The sequence below is a fragment of the Macaca nemestrina genome, chromosome 2 (genome assembly GCF_043159975.1).
Source record: "Macaca nemestrina isolate mMacNem1 chromosome 2, mMacNem.hap1, whole genome shotgun sequence".
NCBI lineage: Eukaryota > Metazoa > Chordata > Mammalia > Primates > Cercopithecidae > Macaca > Macaca nemestrina.
Genome location: NC_092126.1, coordinates 118,520,689 through 118,546,100, shown reverse-complemented (window position 1 = coordinate 118,546,100; position 25,412 = coordinate 118,520,689). Strand labels below are relative to the sequence as shown.

Below are 25,412 nucleotides of genomic sequence, written 5' to 3'. Positions count from 1 at the left end.
TCAGCAGGAAGCCAAAAAGCCATTACACTCATTACATGAGTTGTTGAGTATTAGACATCAGTGGGGCAGTTGGCCTTAAAGGCGAGCAGCCATCCAAACATAACAGAATTCTCCTTTAACACTCTCTACACTCCAAGGCCAGGGCACTCGCCGAAGTGTAATGTGATTACCAAAGACAGGAAAAAGCTCCCAAGTCCCACTACACAGAGACAGAAGTAGAAATGATAAGAAATGATATGAGTCTTGGAGTCTACCTGGATGTGTCTCCTTTTAGAAAGGTGATTTAAATAGCAGAAGAAGCTGCCACAGGGAATTCCATACAAGCCAGCCATGTTAATGAACATTTGTGGGGTGCAGTGACAAGGACATTTGCCAGATCCGTTAGGGAAAATATGAATGGCCTTGGAGGGGTAAAAGCTGAAGTGTGTTGCACCAAGCACAGCAGAAAAACAAACAAGAAAAACCATGCAAAACAACACATACACACACACACACACACACACACACACACACTAGCAGTTGCAACCAAAAAAAAAAAAAAAAAGGGAGAGACAGATAAGACAATGGCCATGAAAGGTAGGTACTATTAGTGGCTCAAAAGCAAAAACAAAAACAAAAACAAGTTATTCAAGAGCAGTCCATTTTCCAGCAAGCCAAGGGCCAGGTATGCTCCACTGGTCTTTCTGACCTTGAGCATAATCAGATAGACAAAGAATAAGGGAAGAGCCTTTGGTCTTTCCAGAAATCACAAGGATGTTGGTAAAAGCAAAAAACCCAGGGTAAACCCTCAAGTTCTGGATATTTGATAACAGCCACATTTTCATCCTTCAGTGAAGATTTCTTTCTTTACCCGCTTTTTGAAGGCTCTTGCTCTTTCCTTGGGCTCCATATTGAACTCATTCCAACTTTCCCTTCAGTCTCCCTGGCTCAAATGTCCTAAAAGTCATATTTGTGCCTCTTGTCTAACAAATGGCACTTCATATCCAGGTTGGTGCCCAGCTATGTGGAACTCAGACAAGATGTATTACATTACTTACAGGGGAAAGGGAGGAGAGGAATTGGACAACGGTGGAAGAGCCTTTGTTTTTTCATGTCTTACTAGCAATCTACTAGATATTTTGCTGGAGCAAGGTGCCCTACCTGAGATTAACCCAGAGTGTTATCCTTGCTGTCTATATGCTTAGTGTTTTGCCCTAGCATCAGTAGTTCCAGTCCCACCCTGGGGCTTCTAGGAGAGTAAAGTGCTAATATGGTTTGGATCTGTGTCCTCACCCAAATCTCATGTTGAACTCTAACCCACAATGCTGGAGGCGGGGCCAAGATTGGATCATGGGGGCAGACTGGAAGTGATTGGATCATGGGGGCAGATTTCCCCCCTTGGTGCTGCTCTTGTGATAGTGAGTGAGTGAGTGAGTGCTCATGAGATCTTGTTGTTTAAAAGTGTGTAACACATCCCCTCCTCCCTCTTCCTCCTGCTTCAGCCATGTAAAGACATGCCTGCTTCTCCTTCACCATCCGTGATGGTTCTAAGTTTCCTGAGGCCTCCCCAGCCATGCTTCCTGTACAGCCTGTGGAACTGTGAGCCAATTAAACCTCTTTTCTTTGTAAATTACCCAGTCACAGGTATTGCTTTTTTCTTTCTTTCTTTTTCTTATTGTTCAGGTATTTCTTTATAGCTGTGGGGGAATGGACTAATACAAGCACCATCAAGGCACTGAAGGTGGGGGCCCCTCCCATCACACCCTAAAGGGAGGATGCAGGAACAAGAAGATAATCCAAGAAATCGACCTCCAAAAGATGGGCTGGGGGCTCTTCCCTCTAGGAAGAGATGGATTCAGACATTACTTAGAAGTCTAGAAAGAGGAGAAAGAACAGAGGAAACAGAGAAAGGTGGAAGTCATGGATCAGAGAGGACCCCCAGGAGCTCTCACTTTGTGATACGATCCATTTGTGCCAGCTGACTGTGCTCTGCAGGCATCTCCCCTGTGGTCATAATGGGAGACATCCAGGAAGGAGGCTGAGTGCCCACGCTCAGGAGGGTGGGCTGTAGGCACGTATGTACCTTCAAGCTGGGGACACTTCAGTTACTCACATATCATTCCATTTATCCCTCACTTGTAGGTATTTGAATAATTATTTTCCTCCTATTTTGTTGCAGAGATCAGGTGACTCCTAAGAGCATAGTAGCTAGACTGGTGCCATGCTTTTAACCTGGTGTCTTGATGCTGACTATACATGAGAATCACAGAGAAGCTTTTAAAGAGCACAAGTGCCTGGGCACCATCCCCAAATCAACTTAATATATAATTTCTTGGGCTGCAGCTTGAACCTAGGAGTGTTTTTAAAGGTTCCCAGGGGATGCTAATGCACAAGAGAGTTCAGGTCCACGAATCCACCCCAACGCTGTGCTGTAAAGGTAACTGCTATGTAGTAACTATCCTTTGGGGATTATTCATGATAAAATAAGACAAACAAACAAAACAAAACAGGAGAAAATTGGAAAATAAGAATAACGCAGACATATGGAACTCTACTCAAAAGATATTCTTATCTCCTGTTTGTAATGGCTTTGCAATTTGAAAAGTATTTTAACATATTGTATTTTAGTTAATTCTCAGAAAATCCATTGAGGTCCCTATTTTGGTAATGAAGAAACAGGCTCAGAAAGGCTGAAGACACTGTCCATGAACACAGAGTGGAGAATCTTGTGCTCAACCTGAAGTCTTCTTATTTCAAGTCCAGAGTGTAACAAAGGCCCCGTCAGGAACCTTGAAAGAAGAAGACTCCTATGGCAGGCTGTATTTTCCCCCTTTTCCCTGGATACATGACAACATTGAATTTGCATTACCGGGGGTAAACAAATTCTAATGAAAGGATTTTGAGACTAGATTTTCTCTTAATAGTTGCAAGAGGCCGGGCGTGGTGACTCATGGGATTATAGCAAGCAAAATGCTGTAATCCCAGCACTTTGGGAGGCCAAGTTGGGGGGATCACCTGAGGTCAGGAGTTTGAGACCAGTCTAGCTAACATGGTGAAAACCCATCTCTACTAAAAATACAAAAATTAGCTGGGCATGGTGGCGCACGCCTGTAGTCCCAGCTACTTGGGAGGCTGAGGCAGGAGAATCGCTTGAACCCAGAAGGCGGTGGTTGCAGTGAGCCGAGATTACGCCACTGCACTCCAGCCTGGGCAACAGAGCGAACGAGACTGTCTCAAAAAAAAACAAAAAACAAAAAACAAAAAAAAACCACAACCTCTTGACAGTTTTTGAACATGAGGCCCCACATTTTTATTTTGTACTGGGCCCTGCAAATTATGCAACTGGTCCTATTTATGCCTGTCTCAGAGTTATTGGAAAGCCTGCAAAGAGGTAAGATCTGTCAAGGACAACCCAAGCCTAGAGTCTGGTGGGTGCTCAGGAAGGCAGCCATGATTATTACCATCATGCTGCTGAAGCTATTGTTCTGTGAGTTGGATCCTGGATACTAGGTCATATGTAAGCTGGCTAGATAGAGTCAGGTCAAAGAGTCAACTAAAGTGCCCAAGAGCGGCCAATTTTGCCTCTTAGATTGTTTCACATGCTGCTGTGAGACTTTCTCAAAATTCTTTCAAGTTGTTAATTTGTTCACATAAATCAGTGGTTTTCCTTCCACCTGCACTACAGACCCAGAAGTGGATGTTTTTTCCCTCTGATGGCACTGTCAGGTGGAACAGCCAATGGGTCACGAGGTGAGTGGTCAGAATAGTCAGGGGAAAGGTCTGCTGTCACCTAGGCAAGTATTGCCTTGCTTCCCAAGCATCGCCTTGCTTCCCTGGAGAGAGGCAGCAAAGTGACCAAGGGAGAGAAACAAAGGGGAGGTTAGGAAAGGTGGCAGTGCTCTCCTCTTGGAGCTCTGTCTTTCTGGAGAAGATGGTTTGTGGGGCTCTCGTGCATTAAACTTGTTTCTTTCTTTCTTTCTTTCTTTTTTAAGATGGAGTCTCGCTCTGTCACCCAGGCTGAAGTACAGTAGCATGACCTCGGCTTATTGCAATCTCTGCCTCCCAGGATCAAGCAATTCTCCTGCCTCAGCCTCCCAATTAGCTACAATTATGGGCATGCATCACCACGCCCAGCTAATTTTTGTATTTTTGGTAGAGACAGTGTTTCACCTTGTTGGCCAGGCTGGTCTTGAACTCCTGACCTCAAGTGATCCACCCACCTCTGCCTCCCAAAGTCCTGGGGGATTACAGGCGTGAGTCACTGCACCCGGCCTGAAATTTGTTTCTTTAGGACTGGGTATAAGCCTAAGATAAAGAAACTGAGGGTCAGCTCAGTACTGTCCAAGATGCTGGGATGAGGGGTCAGCACAGTAAACTGATCTCGAGTTTCATCTGAGCTAACCACAGCACCAAAGCAACGCAGCCTCATGTAACCCATGTTTGGGGGTGGGCTCAATTCAATATGGTACGTGACTTCTGACCCAGAGTGCTGTCAGTTACAGCCAACTATATCCTTTCACTGCTTCTGAAATATAGATCTTCTCTGAATGACAGGACTGTCAACCTTATGCCCTGAGCAAGCACTGCATGCTGGGAAGGGCAAGGGCACGAATGTGTGATTGCAAGGACTATGGTCCTCCGACACTAGAGACCCATCATACAGTGTCACAGGAAGCCTATAGGGAGAGAAATGTAGATGAAGCAGTATCTGGTGCCAAGTGGAAAGCAAATTCAAGACAGAGCAAGGTTCTACAACAAAAATCACGGCTGCAGTTCACAACTAACTGAGCTCTTCATACATGCCAAGTTCTGCGCTAAGAACTTTATGCTTATTATGATATCACTAGCTCTGACAGCAACTCTTAGAAGTAATTATTGTCATCTTCATTTTCCATGTAGAGAAACCATTGTTTGGAGAGGCAATCTGACTAAATTAAGCAGCTGGTAATGTCAGAGCCTAGATTTGACCCCAGTGTGTCTGACTCCAAAACTCAAACTCTCAATGCTCTACTGGCCCCGGTGAGGAGGCCCTTCAAAGAAGCCCAGGAGGTTTGTCAGCTAGCCCCTGGATGACAGCAGTTGCTGTAATAACTGAGTTCCCAGCCCTTCCTTTTTCTCAAATATGTTGGCTATTCTTATTGTAAAAGGAAGTTCTAGATGCATGCCAACTGTACTTCACCCACACGAAGGAGAAGACTAGAGGTTCAAAATTCCATTACAGCCTTTCTCTTTCTCCCACCGAACAGTTTGAAAGGAGTATCCAAGAGGCAGAGGAAAAAATAGGTTTGTTAAAGAAGTTGAAAAATGTGCTTTCAAATGAGAAACACGTGTGCGATTATTCTTCATCTTTTGTCTCCTTCTCCCACCAAGTTGAAAACAAGTTAACATGATACAAATGCACACATCCACATAAAGATAGGAAAAGTCAGTGGTGCCCTGGATGGCAGGCCAGGAGCTGCTGCAGGAAGCTTGAAGAAGTGGTGGAAAACTCCACAGCCACTCCAGCCCAGATCCAAGCAGAGTTTTCAAGCATGTGTACAATGACTCCTGGCAAAGAGGAAAACTGTACTTGAAATTTTTTTTAAAGGGAAGGGAGCAGGAGAGGACGATCTGCTACAGGCAGGCCTGAGAGCAAGCGTGTCAAGATTGCAGAAGTGCTGGTGCTAGGCCAGTTTTTTATATCATTTCTTTTTTTCCCCTCCCTTCTGGCACAAACAAGCTATGGAATTTCAAAAACTGGGTCATCATTTTTGAATTCCCTGCTTTCAGCAAAGTGCTCAGTTGGTCTTGTTGACTAGCTTAAATGTCTGATTTCCTGAGCTAACACTTCCTAGCCATTCAGCTGCAGGGGAGTAATAAACCAGGGGCCTGCCTACCCACTGGCCACCGATGTGCAATGGATCTCTCAGGGAAGCTGGAGGGCCATCCTTGGATTTCCTGCCATTATATATTTAATGGCATCAAATATGCCCATTAAAGCACCACTTCAAAGGCTAACATTCTTCCTGGTAGGCCAAGGGAAGGGAGACAGCACAAACCCCCAGGGAGACATTCTAACACCTGATCTCATGGGATGATGGCTTTTCCCAGAAGTTTAGGTGTTCCCAAAAGCATGGCTGGCCTGCCCATGAGGGACATGGGGCCGTAAGGAAGCTGTTCTACACAAGCTTTATTCAGGATCAGCGAGAGTTCTTACAGCAGGATGAGGAGTCAGTCTCTGCCACCTATGGAATTTGGCACCATCTAGGTTTTCTTCCAGAAGCAGACTTAAACTTACCTCCATCAAGAGCAGGTTTTGAGAATTTTCACTTGATTTTCTAAAACAACATCAAGAAGTCTCTAAATATCACCTTTCATCCCCAACTTCCAGGTTTCTAGGAAGCTTCCCAGGTTCATCAATGGGAGACAAAATACACTCCACCCTTCTGGCCAGGTGAAAACCTTTCCTACTTCTTTGCAGTGACTTGCTTCAGACTGACACAATCACATCACAGTGCAGCCTCCTACTTCAATACTGGCCTCCAATAAATGCTCTGCTGGGTGAACAGGAAACTCATTGTGAGCTGAGTTTCTAAGACTCTAACACTCGTGCAAGAGGCATCAAATTTCAGCGAGATCTTTTGGAACATGAACACAAGTAAAAACCAGCTACGGGGTCAAGTCTGGGCTTGCTTTATTTGACCTTGGTTTGTTTGATTTTATTTAGGAAAACTTTTGGGGGGAACGCACTGGACCATAAAACCCTTACCTTTTAAAGGAGCCCATTGTTAGCAATTTGTTCATCACAGCTCCCTCGATCTCACCAAAAAAGTCTCCAGTCTATGGGGAAGAAGACATATGAGGAGGTGTAGATAAATAATGTGCCCAAACAGGAGAGAAGAAATGAAAAGGGACACAGTCTGTGTCCTGGAACTGACAGAAGCAAAAGGCAGGTTTTCAGGACAGTGGAAAAGCTTTTAACAGTCATGAGAAGTTAGGGGATTACACAGCAAACGAGTGAGCAGATGTGAACGCTTCCATGGTACGTGGGAGGGGGCTGCATAACCCATGCGGAATGCTGAAATTAAAACATGCATGCACACACATGTGCACACACACACCCCCCACTCCCTTGGACGGAGTAGGTAGTAATCTGCACATAATCCCTTGTGATTAAAATACTACTTCATATAGGCAGAAACAGGCTATGAGAGGGCTTCCTAGGCACTAATAAAAAGAATTGTTTATAATTCCTGGATGACCTGTTTAGGGAAATACAGCAGTCCACTTCATCAGCCCTATAAATTTCCTGCAGTTGAGAATCCGTCCTTTCTCAGAATCACTTTTTGAGGATCACTTTCGTTTTGTCATAGGCAGTTGACATGTTGACCAAGAGTAAGACTATCCAGTCCCTTGAGGAGGCAGCGTGGCCAATCAGACTTCTAATGGCCTACCCCCATACCTGAGGCTGTCTTAAGGTCATTCAAAGCTTTGCAGTCATTCCCCACCACCAGGCTGATGTTTTTGTAAGTCTACTTCTTGGTGCTGGCCAAGATTTGCAAACTTAGAATGGTGGAATGAAGAATTAACATCCTCATACATGCCCTCTGAACTTCTGGAGCCACTATAATGCAAGGTGTCCCATGGGGGAGGGCGTATGCAGTGCATGGAACAGAGCCTGCAGCAACAGCCTTCTGCCAACACGCTGAAATGAGCCAGCGTTGACCAGCAGAGAAGTCCCATCTCTACTCTGCGTGCTCTGAAGATTTGTAGCTTGTGAGTGGGTGGATGGGTGGAGGGCACTGCAATAAGGATCCAAATGACATAAATTCCTTAGGCTTTGTATTAACTAAACGCCAATTCCACTGCAACTAACTGAATGACCTCAACCACACTCCTGGGAGTTTTCAGGCAGCAAGACATATATATAAACTTTGGCAAAATGTAAAGGGGGAGAAAAGGAGGAAGAAGGAAACAACATTTCTCTGACTGAATATTGAGCACTTCCTTTTTCACTACAGGGAAACTTGGAAACTTTTGCAAACTCTGTGGGCGTCTACTACTGCTAGGAGCAAGAAGGACATTTGTATTTCGTGCGTGTAATATGCCAGTTTCAATGAAACTGGTTGTTAGATGAAGAAGAATTATCCTAATTGGGGCACAGGAAGTCAGACAACATCAAACAAGCCCAGGCTGAGCAGGCTGGCAGGCTGGCAGCTCACTGGGTCTATTGCAGGCTTATTCCATGGAGAGAAAGAGCAGAGAATCTGTAGTGGCCATGGCTGCTCATGGCTGAAACAGAGTCACTGTTTCCTTCATTTGTTGACTGGTCCAGGACTCACCCCTGGAAGACATCCACTGCATCCTTCCTGAGCCCTGGGATCATTCCTATCTCAGCCCTACAGGAGTAGAGCAGAAGACTAGAGCTCCTCCTTCCAGGCAACTAATTTGCATTCTTGCTCCATAGATTGTTGAAAGCTTATGTTCCTCCTCCCAGTCAAAAGGGCATATAACTATGGGTCAAAGGACTTTCCTGCTGTCTCAGGGACTGGCCTTGTTTCATGGGCCCATTTATCCTATCTAATGTCCATCGACTGTCCCATGTCTAGTGACGTTCAGCATCAGAGGAGACCGGGAATGGGCATTTTGAGTCTCAATAGTGCAACCAAGGTGCATTGAAAAATCCTACAACATTCTCGTAAAATAAGACAGGAAATGAAAGCACAATTCCTCAAGTTTCCTGGAGCCTGTTTATAAATCATCAAACCATTCATTTCAGACCCTAAGAAGCCACACTTAAGGACAATTAACTAATTGATTAAGCAGTGAACCTATCATACTGCTGACTACTAAAGAATTTTAAATGATTTAAAAGAGACTTCATTACAATGTATTAGTATACTCAAATATTTGAGTTAGAAGCAATCTTACATAGTCAACCATCCTCATTGTACAGAGTCTATCTAGAGGTCTGGACAAGTTAAGGAACTTGCTGATGATCCCAAAACTAGTTAAGGAAGAGAGCTAACATTAGAAACCACCTTTTTCCTCTGATGGTGTTACTTTATTATATGCATTGTTGAACTTGTTTGTAGTCTACCTTTTTTTATACGTTAATGCAATTTCTAATTGCAGGAAAAGTTTTAATGCAGAAAATTTGAATGGAAAAACCTGTTTTTCTATTACAGTACCATTGACTGTAACTCTTATTTTGATTTTCAGGTAGATTGGAGATTTCTGTGCTCAAGCCCACGGCTCGGTTTCTTTTCATCTCTCTCCCTCCCACCCCTACACTGCACATGGTGCAGTCAAATGAACAATATTCCTCTTCCATCTCTGGATCCTTGTCCCTTGGTGTTGAGAGCCCAACTTGTTAATCCTTGAACTCAGATAACTGATTTTTAAAAAGCAAAATCCAGAAAGAAAGCCATAAACAAAAATTATGTAGAAACATACGTGTGTATGTGTGTGCACACATACGAAGATGAAATATCGGAAGGAAAAAAACCTTACAGTTGCCCAAACCATTTAAGGCACCCCACCCTCGAGGCAAAAGTTCTTTATGTGGCACAGACAACTCTTTGGCTAAGAGTTCTATAAATTGAACATTTTATGAGTGAGAGAACAGACCCTGGCACTGTCACCCCCCTTCACCCCCCACTGGGAGGTAAAAACTCTTTGGGGCCTGCTGAGAAGCAGACTGTGGCATTCTTAGAGGGATGGAAATAAGGTTTTATAATCTCCTGCTATTACCTCCTAAATAAAGATCATTGTCTCAAAGTTTTAACACCATAATTTGTTCCCCCTGACCCAAGCACATTCTGAGCTCCTTACTTTGAGTTGGTAGAAAATTTTCACTCACCTGTGTGTAGTCTTCAGACACCAAAATAAATCCATTATTGTCTATGAGGTAACAGTTCACAGTCTAGAACATTAAAAAAAAAAAAAACAGCTTCAACTTCGGGCCATCACACTGCTTTTAAACAGAATGACACACTTCCAACCTGAGATAAACTTATTTTTTTGGAAGGCAATTGTTTTTAGGCAATTGCAAAAGCCTGCTGGCTCTAGGCGTTAAGGCCATGGTTAAGATAACCCCGGTGTTTACTTTGCAAAACAAACAAAAATAAAACACTGAACAAGTCTTGAATGATCCAGATTCGGATAAAAAGCATATGCATTAAAAAATGATGAATTACAGTTTGTCTTCCTTTTTTTTTTTTCTTTATATGACCTGAATAATATTTCCCAGGAACAAGGTGCTCAGAAGCCCCTGAGCCTGTATTGGCGGTTGAAGTGCAGGCTGTTTTGAAAGCAAAACGCCAGCACAATGTCATTACTCTAATGATGTATTAATGAAAACACCGTGTCAGCTCAGAGGACCATCAGGGGACCAGGTAATATTTTTTAATTTGTTCATAGACTGAGGCAGGGGGGAAGGGGCAGACTTCTGTTAAAGGGGCCCCTCAGGCCTCCTAAAGGTTTTCAAACTGTGTTTTTAATTGGGAGCTGGATTTGGGGGCAGGGCTGTTAGCTTTTGGTAGCTCAGACTTATAAATTGTAGAAAGCAAGGTAAGGCCAAACCTCTGCTTCCCCCACACTACTTTAATCTCAACTGAATGATTTGCTACAGGCTAAGTTTTAATTACAGTGCTGTGGAGTTTAAACTTAAGGTTTAATTCCGTCCTTGATGTAACTCAGTTTCTATTTATTGCAGCTTTACATACCAACTGCAACATTTAATTTGTAACATATCTTTACTCTGAGCTAAATTCCGCCCAGCTCCAGGCCACCACGGGGCTGATGTTTTCTGGGACATTTGCCTATCCACAGGGGTGGTTTTGGTTAGGCACAAAAGGGCAGCAGTGAGTTGGTCAGAAAAGTCTGTCCTTTATTACTAGACAGTGACTGTGCAAAATCAACAGAAAATTAAAAGCCCTGCTAGCACCTTTTATAAAAGAGTTGGCTGCTCTGGTGAACGGCAGAGTTTCTCACGGTTATACAAAGGGATCAGATGAATTACTTGAGTAACCTGTTCACAGCCTTGCTATTTGAAGAAGCTCTTGGCCTCAGGGACACTACCTTGGTCCTGGAGGGAGTCTTGATAAACCTTCTCCATTGTCAGGAGATAGCATTATGGAAGCAATCTCATAGAGCTGTGTTTCCAATATGGTAGCCACCAGCCTTATGTAAATTTAAATTTAATTTCAACTGAATTAAAATTAATGCAACTAAAAATTCAGTTCCTTAGTCACACAAGTCACATTTCAAGGGTTCCACAGCTACTTCTGGTTAGTGACTACACTTGTGGACATTTCCATCATGGTGGAAAGTTCTTTTGGACAGCAGTGCCTTAGGTTATACTAGTACTACAATGAGTTTTAACCTAGTCTACATGGGGTCATAACAGACAACTCTGTATCCTTGCTGATCTGAATGTCATTGTCAGAAAGAAGCATTTGAACCAGAGCAATTCCATCTTTAGGGGCTGCATAAAATGAGGCTGAAACCTGTTGGGCTGCATTCCCAGAAAGTTAAGGCATTCTAAGTCACAGGATGAGATAGGATGTTGGCATAAGATACAGGTCATAAAGACCTTGCTGATACAACAGGTTGCAGTAAAGAAGCTGGCTAAAACCCACCAAAACCAAAATGGTGATGAGTGTGACCTCTGGTCGTCTTCACTGCTATACTCCCACAAGCGCCACGACAATGTATAAATGTCACGGCAATGTCAAGAAGTTACCCTATTGGTCTAAAAAAGGGAGGCATGAATAATCCACCCATTGTTTAGCCTACAATTTTAAAACACCATGAAAATGGGCAATCAGCAGCCCCTAGGGATCCTCTGCCTACGGTGTAGCCATTCTTGGTCCCTTTACTTTCCTAATAAACTTGTTTTCACTTTACTCTATACACTTGCCCTGAATTCTTTCTTACATGAGATCCAAGAACCCTCTCTTGGGGTCTGGATCAGGAGCCCTTTCCAGTAACATCTTTCTGGTGAATCTCAAAGGGATGATACTGAAGAGATCCCCGACCCAAAGGAAAATCATCTGCATGCACCAACTGATTGGCTTTGGGTAAGTGGGGTGCATCTAACTGGATAAAGGATGGGACTGGGTTAGAGGCCCAACTTAGGGGAGTTAGAGTCTCTCCCATGGGAGGGTGGGTTAAAGGCTCCTATTAATGAAAGGCAAGGACACTTCATCAAACTTGGGTTCAAGGCTCAACTTAGGAAGGTTAGAGTCATTCCTAGGATTTAGGGGTTAGAGGCCCCTCTCAGTAAAGTCTCGCTCAGCTAAGAATGGGTTTGGCACTATGGAATGTTAACTACTATTCTCTTCGGATTAATCTGTCTTGCACTTGTTGCTAAGGGCTATGGGTGACAGGATTAGGCATGTACAGGACCACAGGATGTGGGGAGATTTTTCCTCCCCCCAAAAAGGGAAACTTGAGAGCTGATGGGACTGCCAGAAAAGATCCCTTCACTACTGACAAGTGGTCACCTGAACTTTTCAGTTTCGCTGCAATAGGCGGGTCTTTCTCTGGCCTCCCTGAGCTCTTCACTTTCCCCACCCTGCCACAGGCAATGCTTTGCTCTCTGTGCTTTCCCTTTCTTATCTTTTCTGTTACCCAGGGCCATCATCTTGCCCAGAGTCAACAAGTTGAAACTCTTGGTCAGAGGCTGGATTAAAAATGATGGCGTCCAATGGGGGGCAAGTATGAGCCTTGCCAGTTTGATACTGGGTGCTAAGCAGAGGGGCTAATGTCTGTGTTTTGTCACATGTATTTTGCTCTAGCCAGAATGGAAAATCATTTTCCTTTGTGTTGCAGCTTGGCTTCCAGGGCTGTGGTCCAGCCAGCCCGGTCACTAGGGCCGCTCAGGGAAAGGGAACCCAGAATCCTGGGATGCCAATAAAATGGTAAAAATTTCTTACCAGTCAGACTTCTAGCCTCTTTTTCTCTCTCTCCCCAGCCCACTTTCTCTCTCTCTCCTTCTCCCAACAAGTTGAATGAATGGTAAAAAATCACTGTTTAGGTACAAATCCTCTGTAAAGGATTTATCCTCTGTTAGGTAAAAATCCTCTGTAAAGTTTTGATTAGTGGGAAAAAGGATTTGTGAGGCTAGTCTTAAACTGTGGTGATTCTGGTGTGCTGTGTGTATCTTCCTATATTGTTTTGTTATAAAAGAGGGAAAGAGGGGTACTCTAGGATAGAGTGCGAGCCTAGGACTCCTATAAGCCCGCTGTTTAAGAGCGTGCAGCAAACTGGTCAGTTAAAAACTTTGCTGCACATCCCTGAAAAAACAAAAAACAAAAAACAAAACTGGATGACATTTCCCTATTGTCTTGCATGTCCTTGGAAACGTGACTTCATAATCATGTGACTGTGCTTCTCTTTTCACAGTGGCAGCACGGGTTCAGGGTTCAATTCCCACTTTAGGAAATGAATCCTGTAACTTCTGCCTGCTGGTGTATTTATATGTGTTGTATGTGTAATATAAAAGAGCTTTGATTTATTGGCTTACAAATAATAGGTGCTTAAATCAAGTATTGTCCAAAAAGTAAAAAGTGTAATGTCTTTTAGTTCAGGTGACTTTAGTAATCTTTGGAAAATAAAGACAGCTTTAAAGATTGTTGATAAAATATTTTCAAAAATATAAACATCTGGTCTAAATTATGCAAGTCAGATACTAGCTTCGCTAAATATTTTAAGGTCATAAACTGCTTCTTTGACTTTTGAAAATTGTTCAGCTTACCTATTTTGGAGCATGAGATTCTAGATAAGTCCTGGGGACATGTGGAGAGTCATGCCCTCCAGCTATGCTGGAAACAGTCAGACCTTCTGGTGTCCTAGGTTCGGCACCTAGTACATAATTAAAATCCCTTGCTTACCAAGGTTTTTACCAAAAGTAAAAGTTGCTAAGAGTTAACACTGTAACGTGTATTTGAGACTATCAGGAAACAGTTCTACATGCAAGGTGTATAAGAAAAGTAGAATATACTTTTGGTAAAAAGATTATAAGAAGTCATAGGAATGTGGATTTTTCTGTCTAGATTAAAGGGTTAAAGGACTGTTTTAAGTCAGGATAAAGCTAAAAGTTTGAATGACTTGTGGAAGGTTTGTAAAAAATTAATTGTAAAAGAAATTCTGTGTGTGGACATTGACTAAAGTTAAAGAGGTATTATTCAGTTTTTCTGTAAATTAAACATTGGAATAAAAGCACAACAGGTTTTTCTCAGAACACTAAACTGCTCTTTCACACAAAAAAGTAAAGGGCTATACAAGGTTTATGAAAATCTTACCTTATGGTCAAACTGATTAAGATTGCATACATTTGTCTATAAGGTTTTATTAAGAATTGGATTTAACATTAATAGTACACTAATGCAAAGGTAAAACTTGGCTTATTTGGTATAAAAATCATAACAGGAAGCATTATCAAATGTGAAATAGTGTTTGGCTTTCTTTGGGATATATTTGTATAGTTGTGTTATTGGTATGTGTTCCAAAATTATAAGAAGCTCCTATAATTCTAACATAGCTTAGGGTATGTTGTTAATAGTTATAATTGTTATGTAAAATTTGGATGCCACAGAAGTAACCAAATTTCCTTATCAACTGTGACTTTAATAGTGGCTGTCCTAAGACTTTTTATCATCCACAGACAATTGTTGTCTTGTTTTAATCTTCTTCAAAAGATGGTTTATAATCAACTATAGAACTCTGACAGGTGCTATTGAATGCAGGTTTCTGATAACGTTGGAGATTGTGACATTAGAGGAAGAAACTTTCAGGACTCTCACAGAGAGCTGAAATGTTCATGACAGAACAGGAGTTCTGTTCAAGCAGTACAGGAGTCAACTGCATGAACTGAACTAATCAAAAACTGAAGTAATATTTTTTCTTTCACTTTTTTGCTTAAAACATTGCTGATCCTTTTTGTTTTCCAGGGCCAAGGAAATTTTCTTTTGAGTTATTTACAGCTTTTAACAATTGAGTAAACTATACTTCTGCAAAAAAAATTTAGAGTATATTTGTTTCTCTCTACCTGGTTTCACCAGAATTTGGAAACTATTTGAGAGTATCTTAACTTATGGCAATATAGTTATTTGCATAAGTGCAGTAAGAATCTGTTTTCTTTTCTAATAGAATACAATTGGAGAAACTGGTTATTTTACCAAGGCTTTGACTGGAATGGTGTGTTTACCAAGGAATCAAACTTGACTTAGAGAGTCAAGAAAAGCCACTTGAAAAAAACTAGCCTTATACCTTGTCTACGCAGTCCCTGTACAGGGTTCCTGACCTGTGGTAAGTAAACAATGTCACCTGTAAAGAAATCTGACCTTTCTTCTTAAAACGAGGCCCTCCTTATAATGCTCCTCATAACAGCCAGCAGCAGTAGAATGGAGATCAGAAGACTCACTTCTCAGGCGTCTACCCTGCTCCCTCCCACTCCTACTTCTGGTGTGGAAGCAACAGAGCTGAGAGCTCTGGAGCAGGGGCAAACACTGTTTTAACTCAGAACTTGGAAAACCAAGCTGCAAAAATAGGGGAGTGGCCACCTTGGGAGAATACCAGATGAAAACTATCACACAAAGAGGTTTTTCATAAAACATGACTGTCACTAATAATAGTAACAATAAGAATGTAAGAAGAAGAATAGGAGGATGGCAGCTACAGGAGGACATCAACTCATGCAAACCTTACTTCACAGTGTCAAGCAGGGGATTTTTCTCTTGGAAAGAAGAGAAAACTGAGCCCCAGAGGTGTTGTCTTCTCCAAGGTCACACATACACAAGTGAGACTTGAGTCCATTGCTATGGGACTCCAAAGCCCACACTCCTTCTACTGGCTGACCCCCACCCTTACTTTCTAAAAGACAGCAGGACACAGTTAGGGTCTAGGGATGCTGCCTGCTCAAGGAAGGCTTTCCTTGTTTGAAACCAATCCCTTTATATAATGTGTGTGTGTGTGTATCTATATCTATACCTATATCTAAACTCTATGGATATCTAAGACAGATTTTGGCTGATACCTGCTACCAAAGGAAACCACAACAAATGGCAGAAAGATCAATGTACCAAGTGTCTGGGGTGTTATTATTGTGGGTGAAAGCAAGTAAAAACAATAAAAGTGACTGACTTCTGGGTCAGTTTGGTCAAGTAGTATCAACCCCAATTATAGGTTCCTAGACTCCCTGGGCATAGCAATTCTTAAGCTAATATCTGAACCAAGACATAGCTTAGGGGGATTTTTCTATCCATATCTGCAACTTGCTATGGAATAATCTATGGAAGAAAAAAATAAGTCCATTATAGGCTAGAGTCTAAAAATACACTTAACGAACCACTCATTTTGGTAAGATTGCTCTACATCGTGGCAGACAATGATGAGAAGAGGAACAAGGTGGAGAACTGGCCAGGGCTCCTGAAGGACAACATGCCCAAGCTTCCATTTCCACCAAAGGGGGCCACTTATTTTTTCTTTTTCTTTTTTTTTTGAGACCGAGTCTCACTCTGTTGCCCAGGCTGGAGTGCAATGGCGTGATCTTAGCTCACTGCAACCTCTGCCTCCCAGTGATTCTCCTGCCTCAGCCTCCTGAGTAGCTGGGATTACAGGCATATGCTGCCACACCCAGCTATTTTTTGTGTATTTTTAAAATAGAGACAGGGTTTCACCATGTTGCCCAGGCTGGTCTTGAACTCTTGGCCTCAAGTGATCCTCCTGCCTTGGCCTCCAAAAGTGCTGGGATTACAGGCGTGAGCCACTGTGCCTGGACTGGGCCTCACAAATTCCCCAGCAAAGTAGCCACATTTCCTGTGCATGGGCTGGGGAACAGCATTTATTTCTTCTACACTGAGTACCAGTTGGTATTTATTTCTTGTACCATGCTTCTATTTAACACTATTTAAGTCAACTTTTCCCTCTTATATTAAGATTCCAGGACAGAAATTTGGCAGCAGAGAAGATGCCTTACCATACTTGTTTATGGTTAACTTGGAATTTCAAGGTCACACTGAGTATAAAAAGACTTGTACACCATATCAAGTAAGAAACAGGTACTGTTGACATTGGGATTTACAAATCACTGAAGAAAATTACAAGTCCAAGGCAGGGTGCTGTGTCATCGATGTAGACCTTGGTCACTGAATCTGAAAGGTGCCACTGCATTTTTTTTTTTTTTTTTTTTTGAGATCGAGTCTCGCTCTGTCACCCAGGCTGGAGGGCAATGGCGTGATCTCAGCTCACTGCAACCTCTGCCTCCCAAGTTCAAGTGATTCTCCTGCCTCAGCCTCCTCAGTAGCTGAGACTACAGGTGTACACCCCAATGCCTGGCTAATTTTTGTATTTTTAGTAAAGACGGGATTTCACCATGTTGGCCAGGCTGCTCTCAAACTCCTGACCTCAAGTGATCCACCTGCCTTGACCTCCCAAAGTGCTGGGATTACAGGTGTGAGCCACATTTTCTTTATAGACACTGCTGTTACTTTGTCTAACTGTAAACATTAAAAGGCAAATTGAGTGACAAGATGACTTTCTAAACAGACCTCCCTGTCAATGACCACTTTGATTAAATTATTATTGAGAAGTAGAGTGGAGTGGAGTAAGCCCATTGGAGTTAGGGAGTCAGAGTGCTGCGTTTATGGATAAATCAGGACAGAATTAGCTAGAATCCAGTCTGATCAATTGTTTATTCCATGTCACTTTACAATAAATAATATTCAACTGCCTTCTCCATATGGCCTGTCCAATAAAAGGAAACAGGGGAACTATTTTCTCAGCTTTCCCTCACTGTGCTACCCTTTTCTCCCAAATTAAGCCCAACATCTTAGAAGACGTCTCTCTGTCACCCTGCCCCAAGGGTGCACTAAGAAGTTGAAGAGCTTGGAGAAATTAGGAGCTCAAACAGACACATGTAAGCACCTACTCCACAAATATACCTTTGGCAAAACATGTGGGGATGAGGCTGTTTTAAAAATGCAGCACTAAAGGGTGGGGTGGAGAGCACAGAGGGAAGCTGATGTTTTCAAAAAGGCATCTTCCTGCAACTATTCGGATGGCTCAATATTACTCAGAGAAGTCTGATTCTTTTTTTTTTTTTTTTTTTTTTTGAGACGGAGTCTTGCTCTGTAGCCCGGGCTGGAGTGCAGTGGCCAGATCTCAGCTCACTGCAAGCTCCGCCTCCCGGGTTTACGCCATTCTCCTGCCTCAGCCTCCCGAGTAGCTGGGACTACAGGCGCCCGCCACCTCGCCCGGCTAGTTTTTTGTATTTTTTAGTAGAGACGGGGTTTCACCGTGTTAGCCAGGATGGTCTCGATCTCCTGACCTCGTGATCCGCCCATCTCGGCCTCCCAAAGTGCTGGGATTACAGGCTTGAGCCACCGCACCTGGCCTTGAGAAGTCTGATTCTTAGTCACAGAGGTGGATCAGATAGATACCTGAAGTTAAAGCCTAAACCCAGGCCATGGCAATTGGGCAGTCACAGATTGGAAGGGTAGGGTGCCTGGGAGTGACAAATGGCAGTACTAACCTTGTGTACCTGGAAGGGGTACTAGCCTAACGGCTAAGACAGCAGTTTGAGAATCAGAGACTATGACATTTGCTATCGGTGTGACCTCGAACAAAGTCTTTCTAACACTCGGAATCTGTTTTCTGATCTGAAAGATGGAGATAGCAACAACTATTTCATAATGTTGCTGAGAAGATTAAATGGGAGGGTGCATGTGAAGTACAAAGCATAGTACCTAGTGCATAGTAAGTCCTCCAAGAACACAGGCTTCCATCTGCTCAGCAAATGTTTATTGGTCACCTACGATGTCTCATTTTTACAAGTATCCTAATGCTACAACTTCACAGTTTTTCAGAAAGGAAAGTTGTTACATAGTTTATAGCAGGAGGTCCTGGCCACCGGCTGATCTTTGTTGATTTTTGCCTTTTGTTTGGAAGGATGCCTTTTGTTTGTTTTGATTGGTGAAACAACTCACTTAGAAACCTGGTATTGTCCTGCCTGTTGTCTTCATTTGTGGCGAGAGAGGGTGAGAGAAACACACACACACACTAGGTTCTTGCATCTGCGAGTGGGGCCTGAATCTCTCTACCTCAGGCACAGGAAGGTGCCGCTCCTTGCTACTTTTCTCCAGGTCTCAGGATCCAATCCCTAATATTTCCATTGTGGAATATGCTTGACACTTATTTCACATCATTTGCTCTATCTTTTCATTAACTAACGATCATATCAAAAACACTGTCTTTTGAAAAAATGTATTGCAGAGGGATTACTTGGGAAAGATGTGCTTGGTAGGGGCCACCGGTGCCCCCCTGTCCTCCGTCGCTATTCAAATGATCCTCAAACCCACCCTCTGGCTCAGCTGGGAGGTCCAACATGCAGGCAGGCGACTAGCGGTCCAACATGCAGGCAGGCGCCTGGCTGCCTGGAGGCAGCCCTTCTCGTCCTCCTGTCACATAATTCAAGCCGGTCTTTCTGATGCCAGAGGAAATGCCTACAAGGCTTCAAAAAGTCTTAGAGATTTTTTAATAGGGGTTATTAGCCTCTATTCCTTTGGAACAAGAAAGGGTAGAGCTGATTTTGATCATGAAGTTTTCGATCCTCTCACTGCCCTCACACCTCTTCCAATGCCTCAGTAGGAGACACCTTCTCACCTTCCACCGTCTTTGCCAACTCCTGGTACTCTCATCAGGCGATGAGAAGTGTTGCACAGGTGAGTGGAAGAAGAGACTGAACGCAGTGAGGAAACACTAGCACCTACAGGTCAGACTGAGATCAGAGGTGAACATGGCCCTTGTTCCTCCCTTCTGTCCTGAATGCTAACTGTGTTTTCCTTGACCACAATGACCCTTTGCCACTTTGGTGCCTCTACAGTGGTGTTCTCTGCTTGCAAAGCTCTTCTCAGGCTTCAGGAATTGTCTTCAATGTCATCTCCTTCTTTAGTTGACTTAAATGTTACCCCCTCAGAGAAGCCTTCTCTGACTACCGCATGTCGGTTTACTCTGCAGGACTTATCACAGTTGATGATCATATAAGTTTATCTCTCCTGCTAACCAGTAAGCTCTGACTTTGCTTCCAGTTGCCTGCCCAGTGCTCAGCCAGGCACCAGGTGCCTAAGAAGGGCTTGGTAAAGATGTCTTGAAGGAAGGAGTGAGTGTGTAAACTGTTGCCTCAATGGCTCGGAAGTTAACATTCACCCTGGGTGAAATGGAGCTCCTTAAAAGTCAGCCCCATAGCCAGGCCCTCCAAGTCACATGGCTCAGGTTCTGACTGGACCAACCAAAGATGCACCTCTACAAGATGGCAGAGCATCTGGCACACTGGCTCCACCTACCAGCCAGGGCACTCCTGCCAAGGCCCAGAGAGCACATTGATGGGGGAGACAAAGGGGCTGGAGTGGATCTAAGGCTAAGCCTGTCTGATAAGCCTGAGGGAGTTGGGCAGGTCATAAGTGCAATGGAGAAGCCAGAAGCACTGAACTTAATGAGCCCCCACAGCTGTTTTTAATGGGGACCTGATCATTTGAGGGCAGTTGGGGGAGAGGAGGAATATGGTCTCATATGCCTAATTAAAAGTTACAAAAAAGAGAATAACACATGGCAAGAGCCTGCTGAAACAATGGAAAGGGGCCTTGGTGAGAAGGCAGGGCTAACTTTTCTATTTAAAACAGTATCAATTGGTTGCCTGGAGCCAAAATTTAACAGTCAAACAGGACAATGGATGACAGCTTCAAAGTACAAACTCAGGACATTTGAGCATCAGATCAAGTTCAGAAATCAGGGCAACTTCAAGGCTTAATTTTCAAAGCATGTGGACCTTTAAATGACATTTGAATTGGGGTTTATCCCAACAGTAGCTAAAAAGAATATCGTTAGTAGTGAGCAAGAGGTCACAGCCCGTGCTCACTATGCTCAGGGGAAATTGTCACTTGCCCAAAGTGTATACACCATTGCTGTCTGAGGTTTCAAATCCAGCAACCTGAAACCAAACATCCTGGAAGAAAACATCTTCAGAGTTTTTTTTTTTTAAATTTATAACCAACATTCATTGAATGCTTATCATTTCCAGGAGCCATACCATGCATTGTTCGTATCTTATCTCTTCATTCTTCACCATTACTCTGTGAGGTGGATATTCCTATTCCCATTGTATAGTTGAGAAAACTGAGGCATGGAAAGATTTGGAAACTTGCCCAAGGTCACTTATTTTATTACTGTCAGACTCACAACTCGAAGCTAGTCCGTATAAATAGTTTTGCCTTTAACCACCATGTTAGACCATCTGTGAAAGCAGTCAGTGAATAATGAACATATATTAGATACTTCCAACTCTAAGTGGAAATCCATTTCTACTTGTTTTTATATGAGGATGCACTGAGGCAGTGTGGGTTCTGGGAAGATTACTGTCTCTGGCTTTAGTTATAAAATTGTTTAACCAACTATCCAACTATCTATCCAATCAATCAACCAACTACCTAACCAACCAACCAATGAGCCAACCAACCATCCAAGCTACTGCCCTAGCCATCAGCCACTCATCCAACCATCTGTACAATCAGCCAACTAACCAACTAACCATCCTCTCTCCTCTTACTGTAAAATTGGAATTCATAATTATACCCACTGTGCAAGTGAAGAGCTTAACATAGGGCCTCAAGACACTGATCAATCACTATTACTATTGAGTTGTGGTGTTCTTGAGCTGAGCATTCCAGTAAGACAATAAATGTCTCAAAGACATGGGAGAGGCTTGAGGCCCACTTGACTATCCCACGAAAATTATCCCTGAACTTGCTGAAAAGGGTGTGGACCATACAACTTCACAGGGTGTTCTTTCCTAAGGGGAAATTAGTTTTGATCTGATGATCGCAAAAACTTGGGCTTCTGCAGAAAACTTTGCTGACTGGCCTTTTTTTTTTTTTTTTTTTTGATACTGTGACTCATACAACAATTATGATTTTCTATCCAGCAGCCAGATCTTCTGGGACCTAGCATTTTGTTTTCACTTCATCCTGGACTTCCTTTTATATTTCCTTACTTGTTTTTCCTTTGTCCACTTTTTTGAAATCTACTTCCTAATCTACGTTTTCTGGGTTGAAATTGTTTGGTTAGGATTTCTTAAGTCCTCGTGATAACCAGAAGGAATATAAATATGTGACTATTTTTAAGGTCTGGTTTACATATCGACTGCTGTTTCGCTGATGCAGAGAGAAAGGCTACCTCGGGAGAAGTGAAAGTGAAAAGGCCACCATGCTTCTGCCTGCTCCATGGGGCAGAGGGTATGGGATGGTATGGTACAAAAACACAAGGCAGATGGAAGCACTTTGGGTAGTGGCACAGTTGCTTCTTCCATTGTGCATGTGTAGGATTTAAAATCCCTCCTCCCAAAAGACAGAGAGAGAAAGAAGAGAGGAGAGAAGAGGGGAGGGGAGAAGAAGGGAGGGAAGAGGAAGGGAGGGGAGAGGAGAGGAGGGGAGGGAAGAGGAGGGGAGGGGAGGAGAGGGGTGTGGAGGAGAGGAGAGGAGAGGAGAAGAGGAGACAGAGAGAGAGAGACAGAGAGGACAGGAGAGGAGAAAGAAAGAGAGAAAAGAAAAGAGGAGAAAAGAGTTGTAGGAGAGAAGCAGTATGCTACAAAGAAAAATTCTGAGTTTCAAAGTTTTTAACTCCTAGATTTTTTGTTTGCTTATTACATGAAGTTAGCTGAGTCACTTAATTTCTCTGATCCTCAGTTTTTCTTATCTGCAAGATGGGTCAACAAGTCCTACCTATTTCACGGGTTGTTACAAGGATGGAAAGAGATTAAGGCATGTAGAAAAAGGTTTGAGAATTGTAATGTGAGCTTCAAACAGTAGGAGTTTGTATTATTTCCCACAAAATGTCAAAATTCCAGTAGTGTCGTCCATGAGACATTTAAAGCACATTTCCAGCTGTCATAAACTGCTGGGAGGTGGGGAATGACAACAAAAAAGAAACAAAGCAAATAAAGCAAATGATTATTTTTTTTTTAGATTGGCCCAGTGCAATGTGTCAACCTGGCCCCGTTTATAAGGGCATTCCCTCGGTCATAAAGCACCATCTGTCACCTTCTCTCCACAGGGGTAGAAACAGGACCAGGAGGCCATCTTACCTCATCATCGCAGCTGATGGAGCATTTGCCATCCAGGGAGGCACACTGTGAAGGCAAAAAGCAGAGGGAAATGTGTTACTATGTTCCTTGGGCATCCCAGTGTCTGCTGTGGCTGCCACTGAGCTACTTAAGGACAAGCTATCCAAGTCATGGGCTAGAATTCAAATACCCAATTTCATTGAAAAGGAATGCTCCATGATGTGTCTTGTCTACCATCTCTGGAATCAATATCAATTCCAAAGAGTAACGTAAAATAAAAGATGGATGAAACAGTTGGTGGGGGGGCAGGCGCTCACACCTGTAATCCCTGCACTTTGGGAGGTTAAGGAGGGCGGATCACTTGAGGTCAGGGGTTTGAGACCAGCCTGGCCAACATGGTGAAACCCCGTCTCTCCTAAAACATACAAAAACTACCCTAGTGTGGTGGCAGGCGCCTGTAATCCCAGCTATCAGGAGGCTGAGGCAGGAGAATCACTTGAACCAGGGAGGTGGAGGGTGCAGTGAGCTGAGATCGCACCAGTGCACTCCAGCCTGGGCAACAGAGCAAGACTGTCTCAAAAAAAAAAATTGAGGGGGGAGTTGGCTCTTTTTTATCTACTTTATGTTGTCATTAAATAGTAATGACATCTTTTTAAGATCTCAAATCTTTTGGTAACTACAAATATAATTATATAATTATTTAATTTAAAATTCATTAATTCTCAATGACTTTAAAAAACCCCTGTCTGTCTGCTTAGTTTATAGTTTCCTAAAGTATTTTAATTTAAGGGATGATAAACAATTCTAACATTTATTCTTGGGCAGATGGAAGCAACTTATCAGTGGCCCTTTCTACCAAATTACAACAAATACCACCGAGATGACTTAGCACAGAGAGCACAGCAAAAAGAAAAAAATGTTCCCAGGTTCTCCAAGGTAGACCCTGTGAACAAAGAAGTCAGATATATGTTTTGGAGAAACTAGTTATGTAAAGGGTTTCACAATTTTGATAATGAGATTCACAAGTAACCAGGCATGACCATGCAATTAGGGGAAAGTCAGTATGAAAATCACACAAAAGGCCCCAATACTTAAAAGAAAAACTCCTTTGGAAGGTCACTATCTTGATCCCACAATTAAAACTGTTCCTAGGAGCAAATTCCCTGCTCTGCTCAGCATGTGGTGTCTAACATGCTGACAGCCCTTTACTTTGCAGTGAAATGAAAGGTAATCTGAGCAGCCGACAGTTCATTTTACAAACATTCATCGGAAATCTGGCACTTTTAGGCTCCAGGTACCCAAATGTGAACACCTGTATAATAACAGTGTCGCTAATGCTTCAAGATGCCGATTATAACTTACCTGTCTGCTGGCAGTCCAGAACTTCCTTTGGAAAAATTCAAGTTTCATCTGAATGCCTACAGCTGGGACAAGTTATAAATAAAACAAGGCATTAGTGATCCCTTTACACAATTATTTAAGATTATCGTTGAAAATTATCCATCATGGCAAGAAGCTGATAAAAGCATATAAAATCAAATGTACAGTGAAGCATACAACTAAAACAGTTTATCTCTCAGGTAAAGAATTCTCAAGTTTACCTGCACTCATAGAACTCTCGACACAAAACAAACAGCACAGTGTAGATGGCTCTATGGAGACATGCTACTTTGGCGTTTCTAAAATTCATATACTTGCACCCCTGCCCCATCCCCACCCCAACACAAACTGAGAAGAGGAAAGAAAAAAAATTCAAAAGATCACTATTGCGTCAGTTCCTGTATCAGCTATTACTGTTTGAACTTGCATGTCTAAAATGTGTACTCTGCATGTATTTTTGAGACGTAACATTTGAAAAGCACTTGTCATGAGGCTGGTATTCAGAAGTGAGTCACTTTACTATAACGTGACTTAGTTTAACTGGCCTCCTAGAGTCCACATCTCAAGGTTCTTCTCTCCCATGGAACTCTGGTAAAATTATGTAATTTTTTTTTGTCTGTGAAAAGCTTCCTAAAGCAACCCCGAATGCTGGTTCTAGTGACAGAAACAGCCAAAAAGAGAAGAGGTTAAGAATGTGACTTGGAACTTAGGGAAGTGAAGTTTAGTGGAACCTCAAAACTATAACATGAGGAAGTTCATCTTATTTTTCTTCATGAAGCCCAAACCACTTGAAAGACTTTAAACCATCTCAGGAGGTAAAATGGTAAAAGGGCAAAATGCTCCTCAGATGGTAGGAAAACTTGAGAGGCATTCGGCAGAATGAGACTACAGGAAATACTGAATTCCCTGGAGCACGTCATTTACACCCCAGCGCAGTTTTGCAAACTTTAGTCCG

General features: G+C 42.8%; 1 protein-coding gene across 5 annotated transcripts in view; it reads right to left on the bottom strand.

Annotated features, from left to right (window-relative positions):
* The window catches only part of LOC105480634 (calcium voltage-gated channel auxiliary subunit alpha2delta 3), a 932,903-nt gene that overhangs the window by 74,421 nt on the left and 833,070 nt on the right, over window positions 1-25,412 (bottom strand). For all 5 annotated transcript variants that reach the window (XR_011620085.1, XM_071091908.1, XM_071091909.1 and 2 more), the window contains 4 exons: window positions 24,440-24,501; window positions 23,099-23,143; window positions 9,821-9,883; window positions 6,728-6,798 (listed from right to left, as the gene is read on the bottom strand). Coding sequence is in view for 4 of the 5 variants with exons in the window: in XM_071091908.1 (XP_070948009.1) it covers window positions 6,728-6,798; window positions 9,821-9,883; window positions 23,099-23,143; window positions 24,440-24,501 (241 nt within the window). In the remaining variant the exon portion in view is untranslated. The remainder of the gene's footprint in view (window positions 1-6,727; window positions 6,799-9,820; window positions 9,884-23,098; window positions 23,144-24,439; window positions 24,502-25,412) is intronic.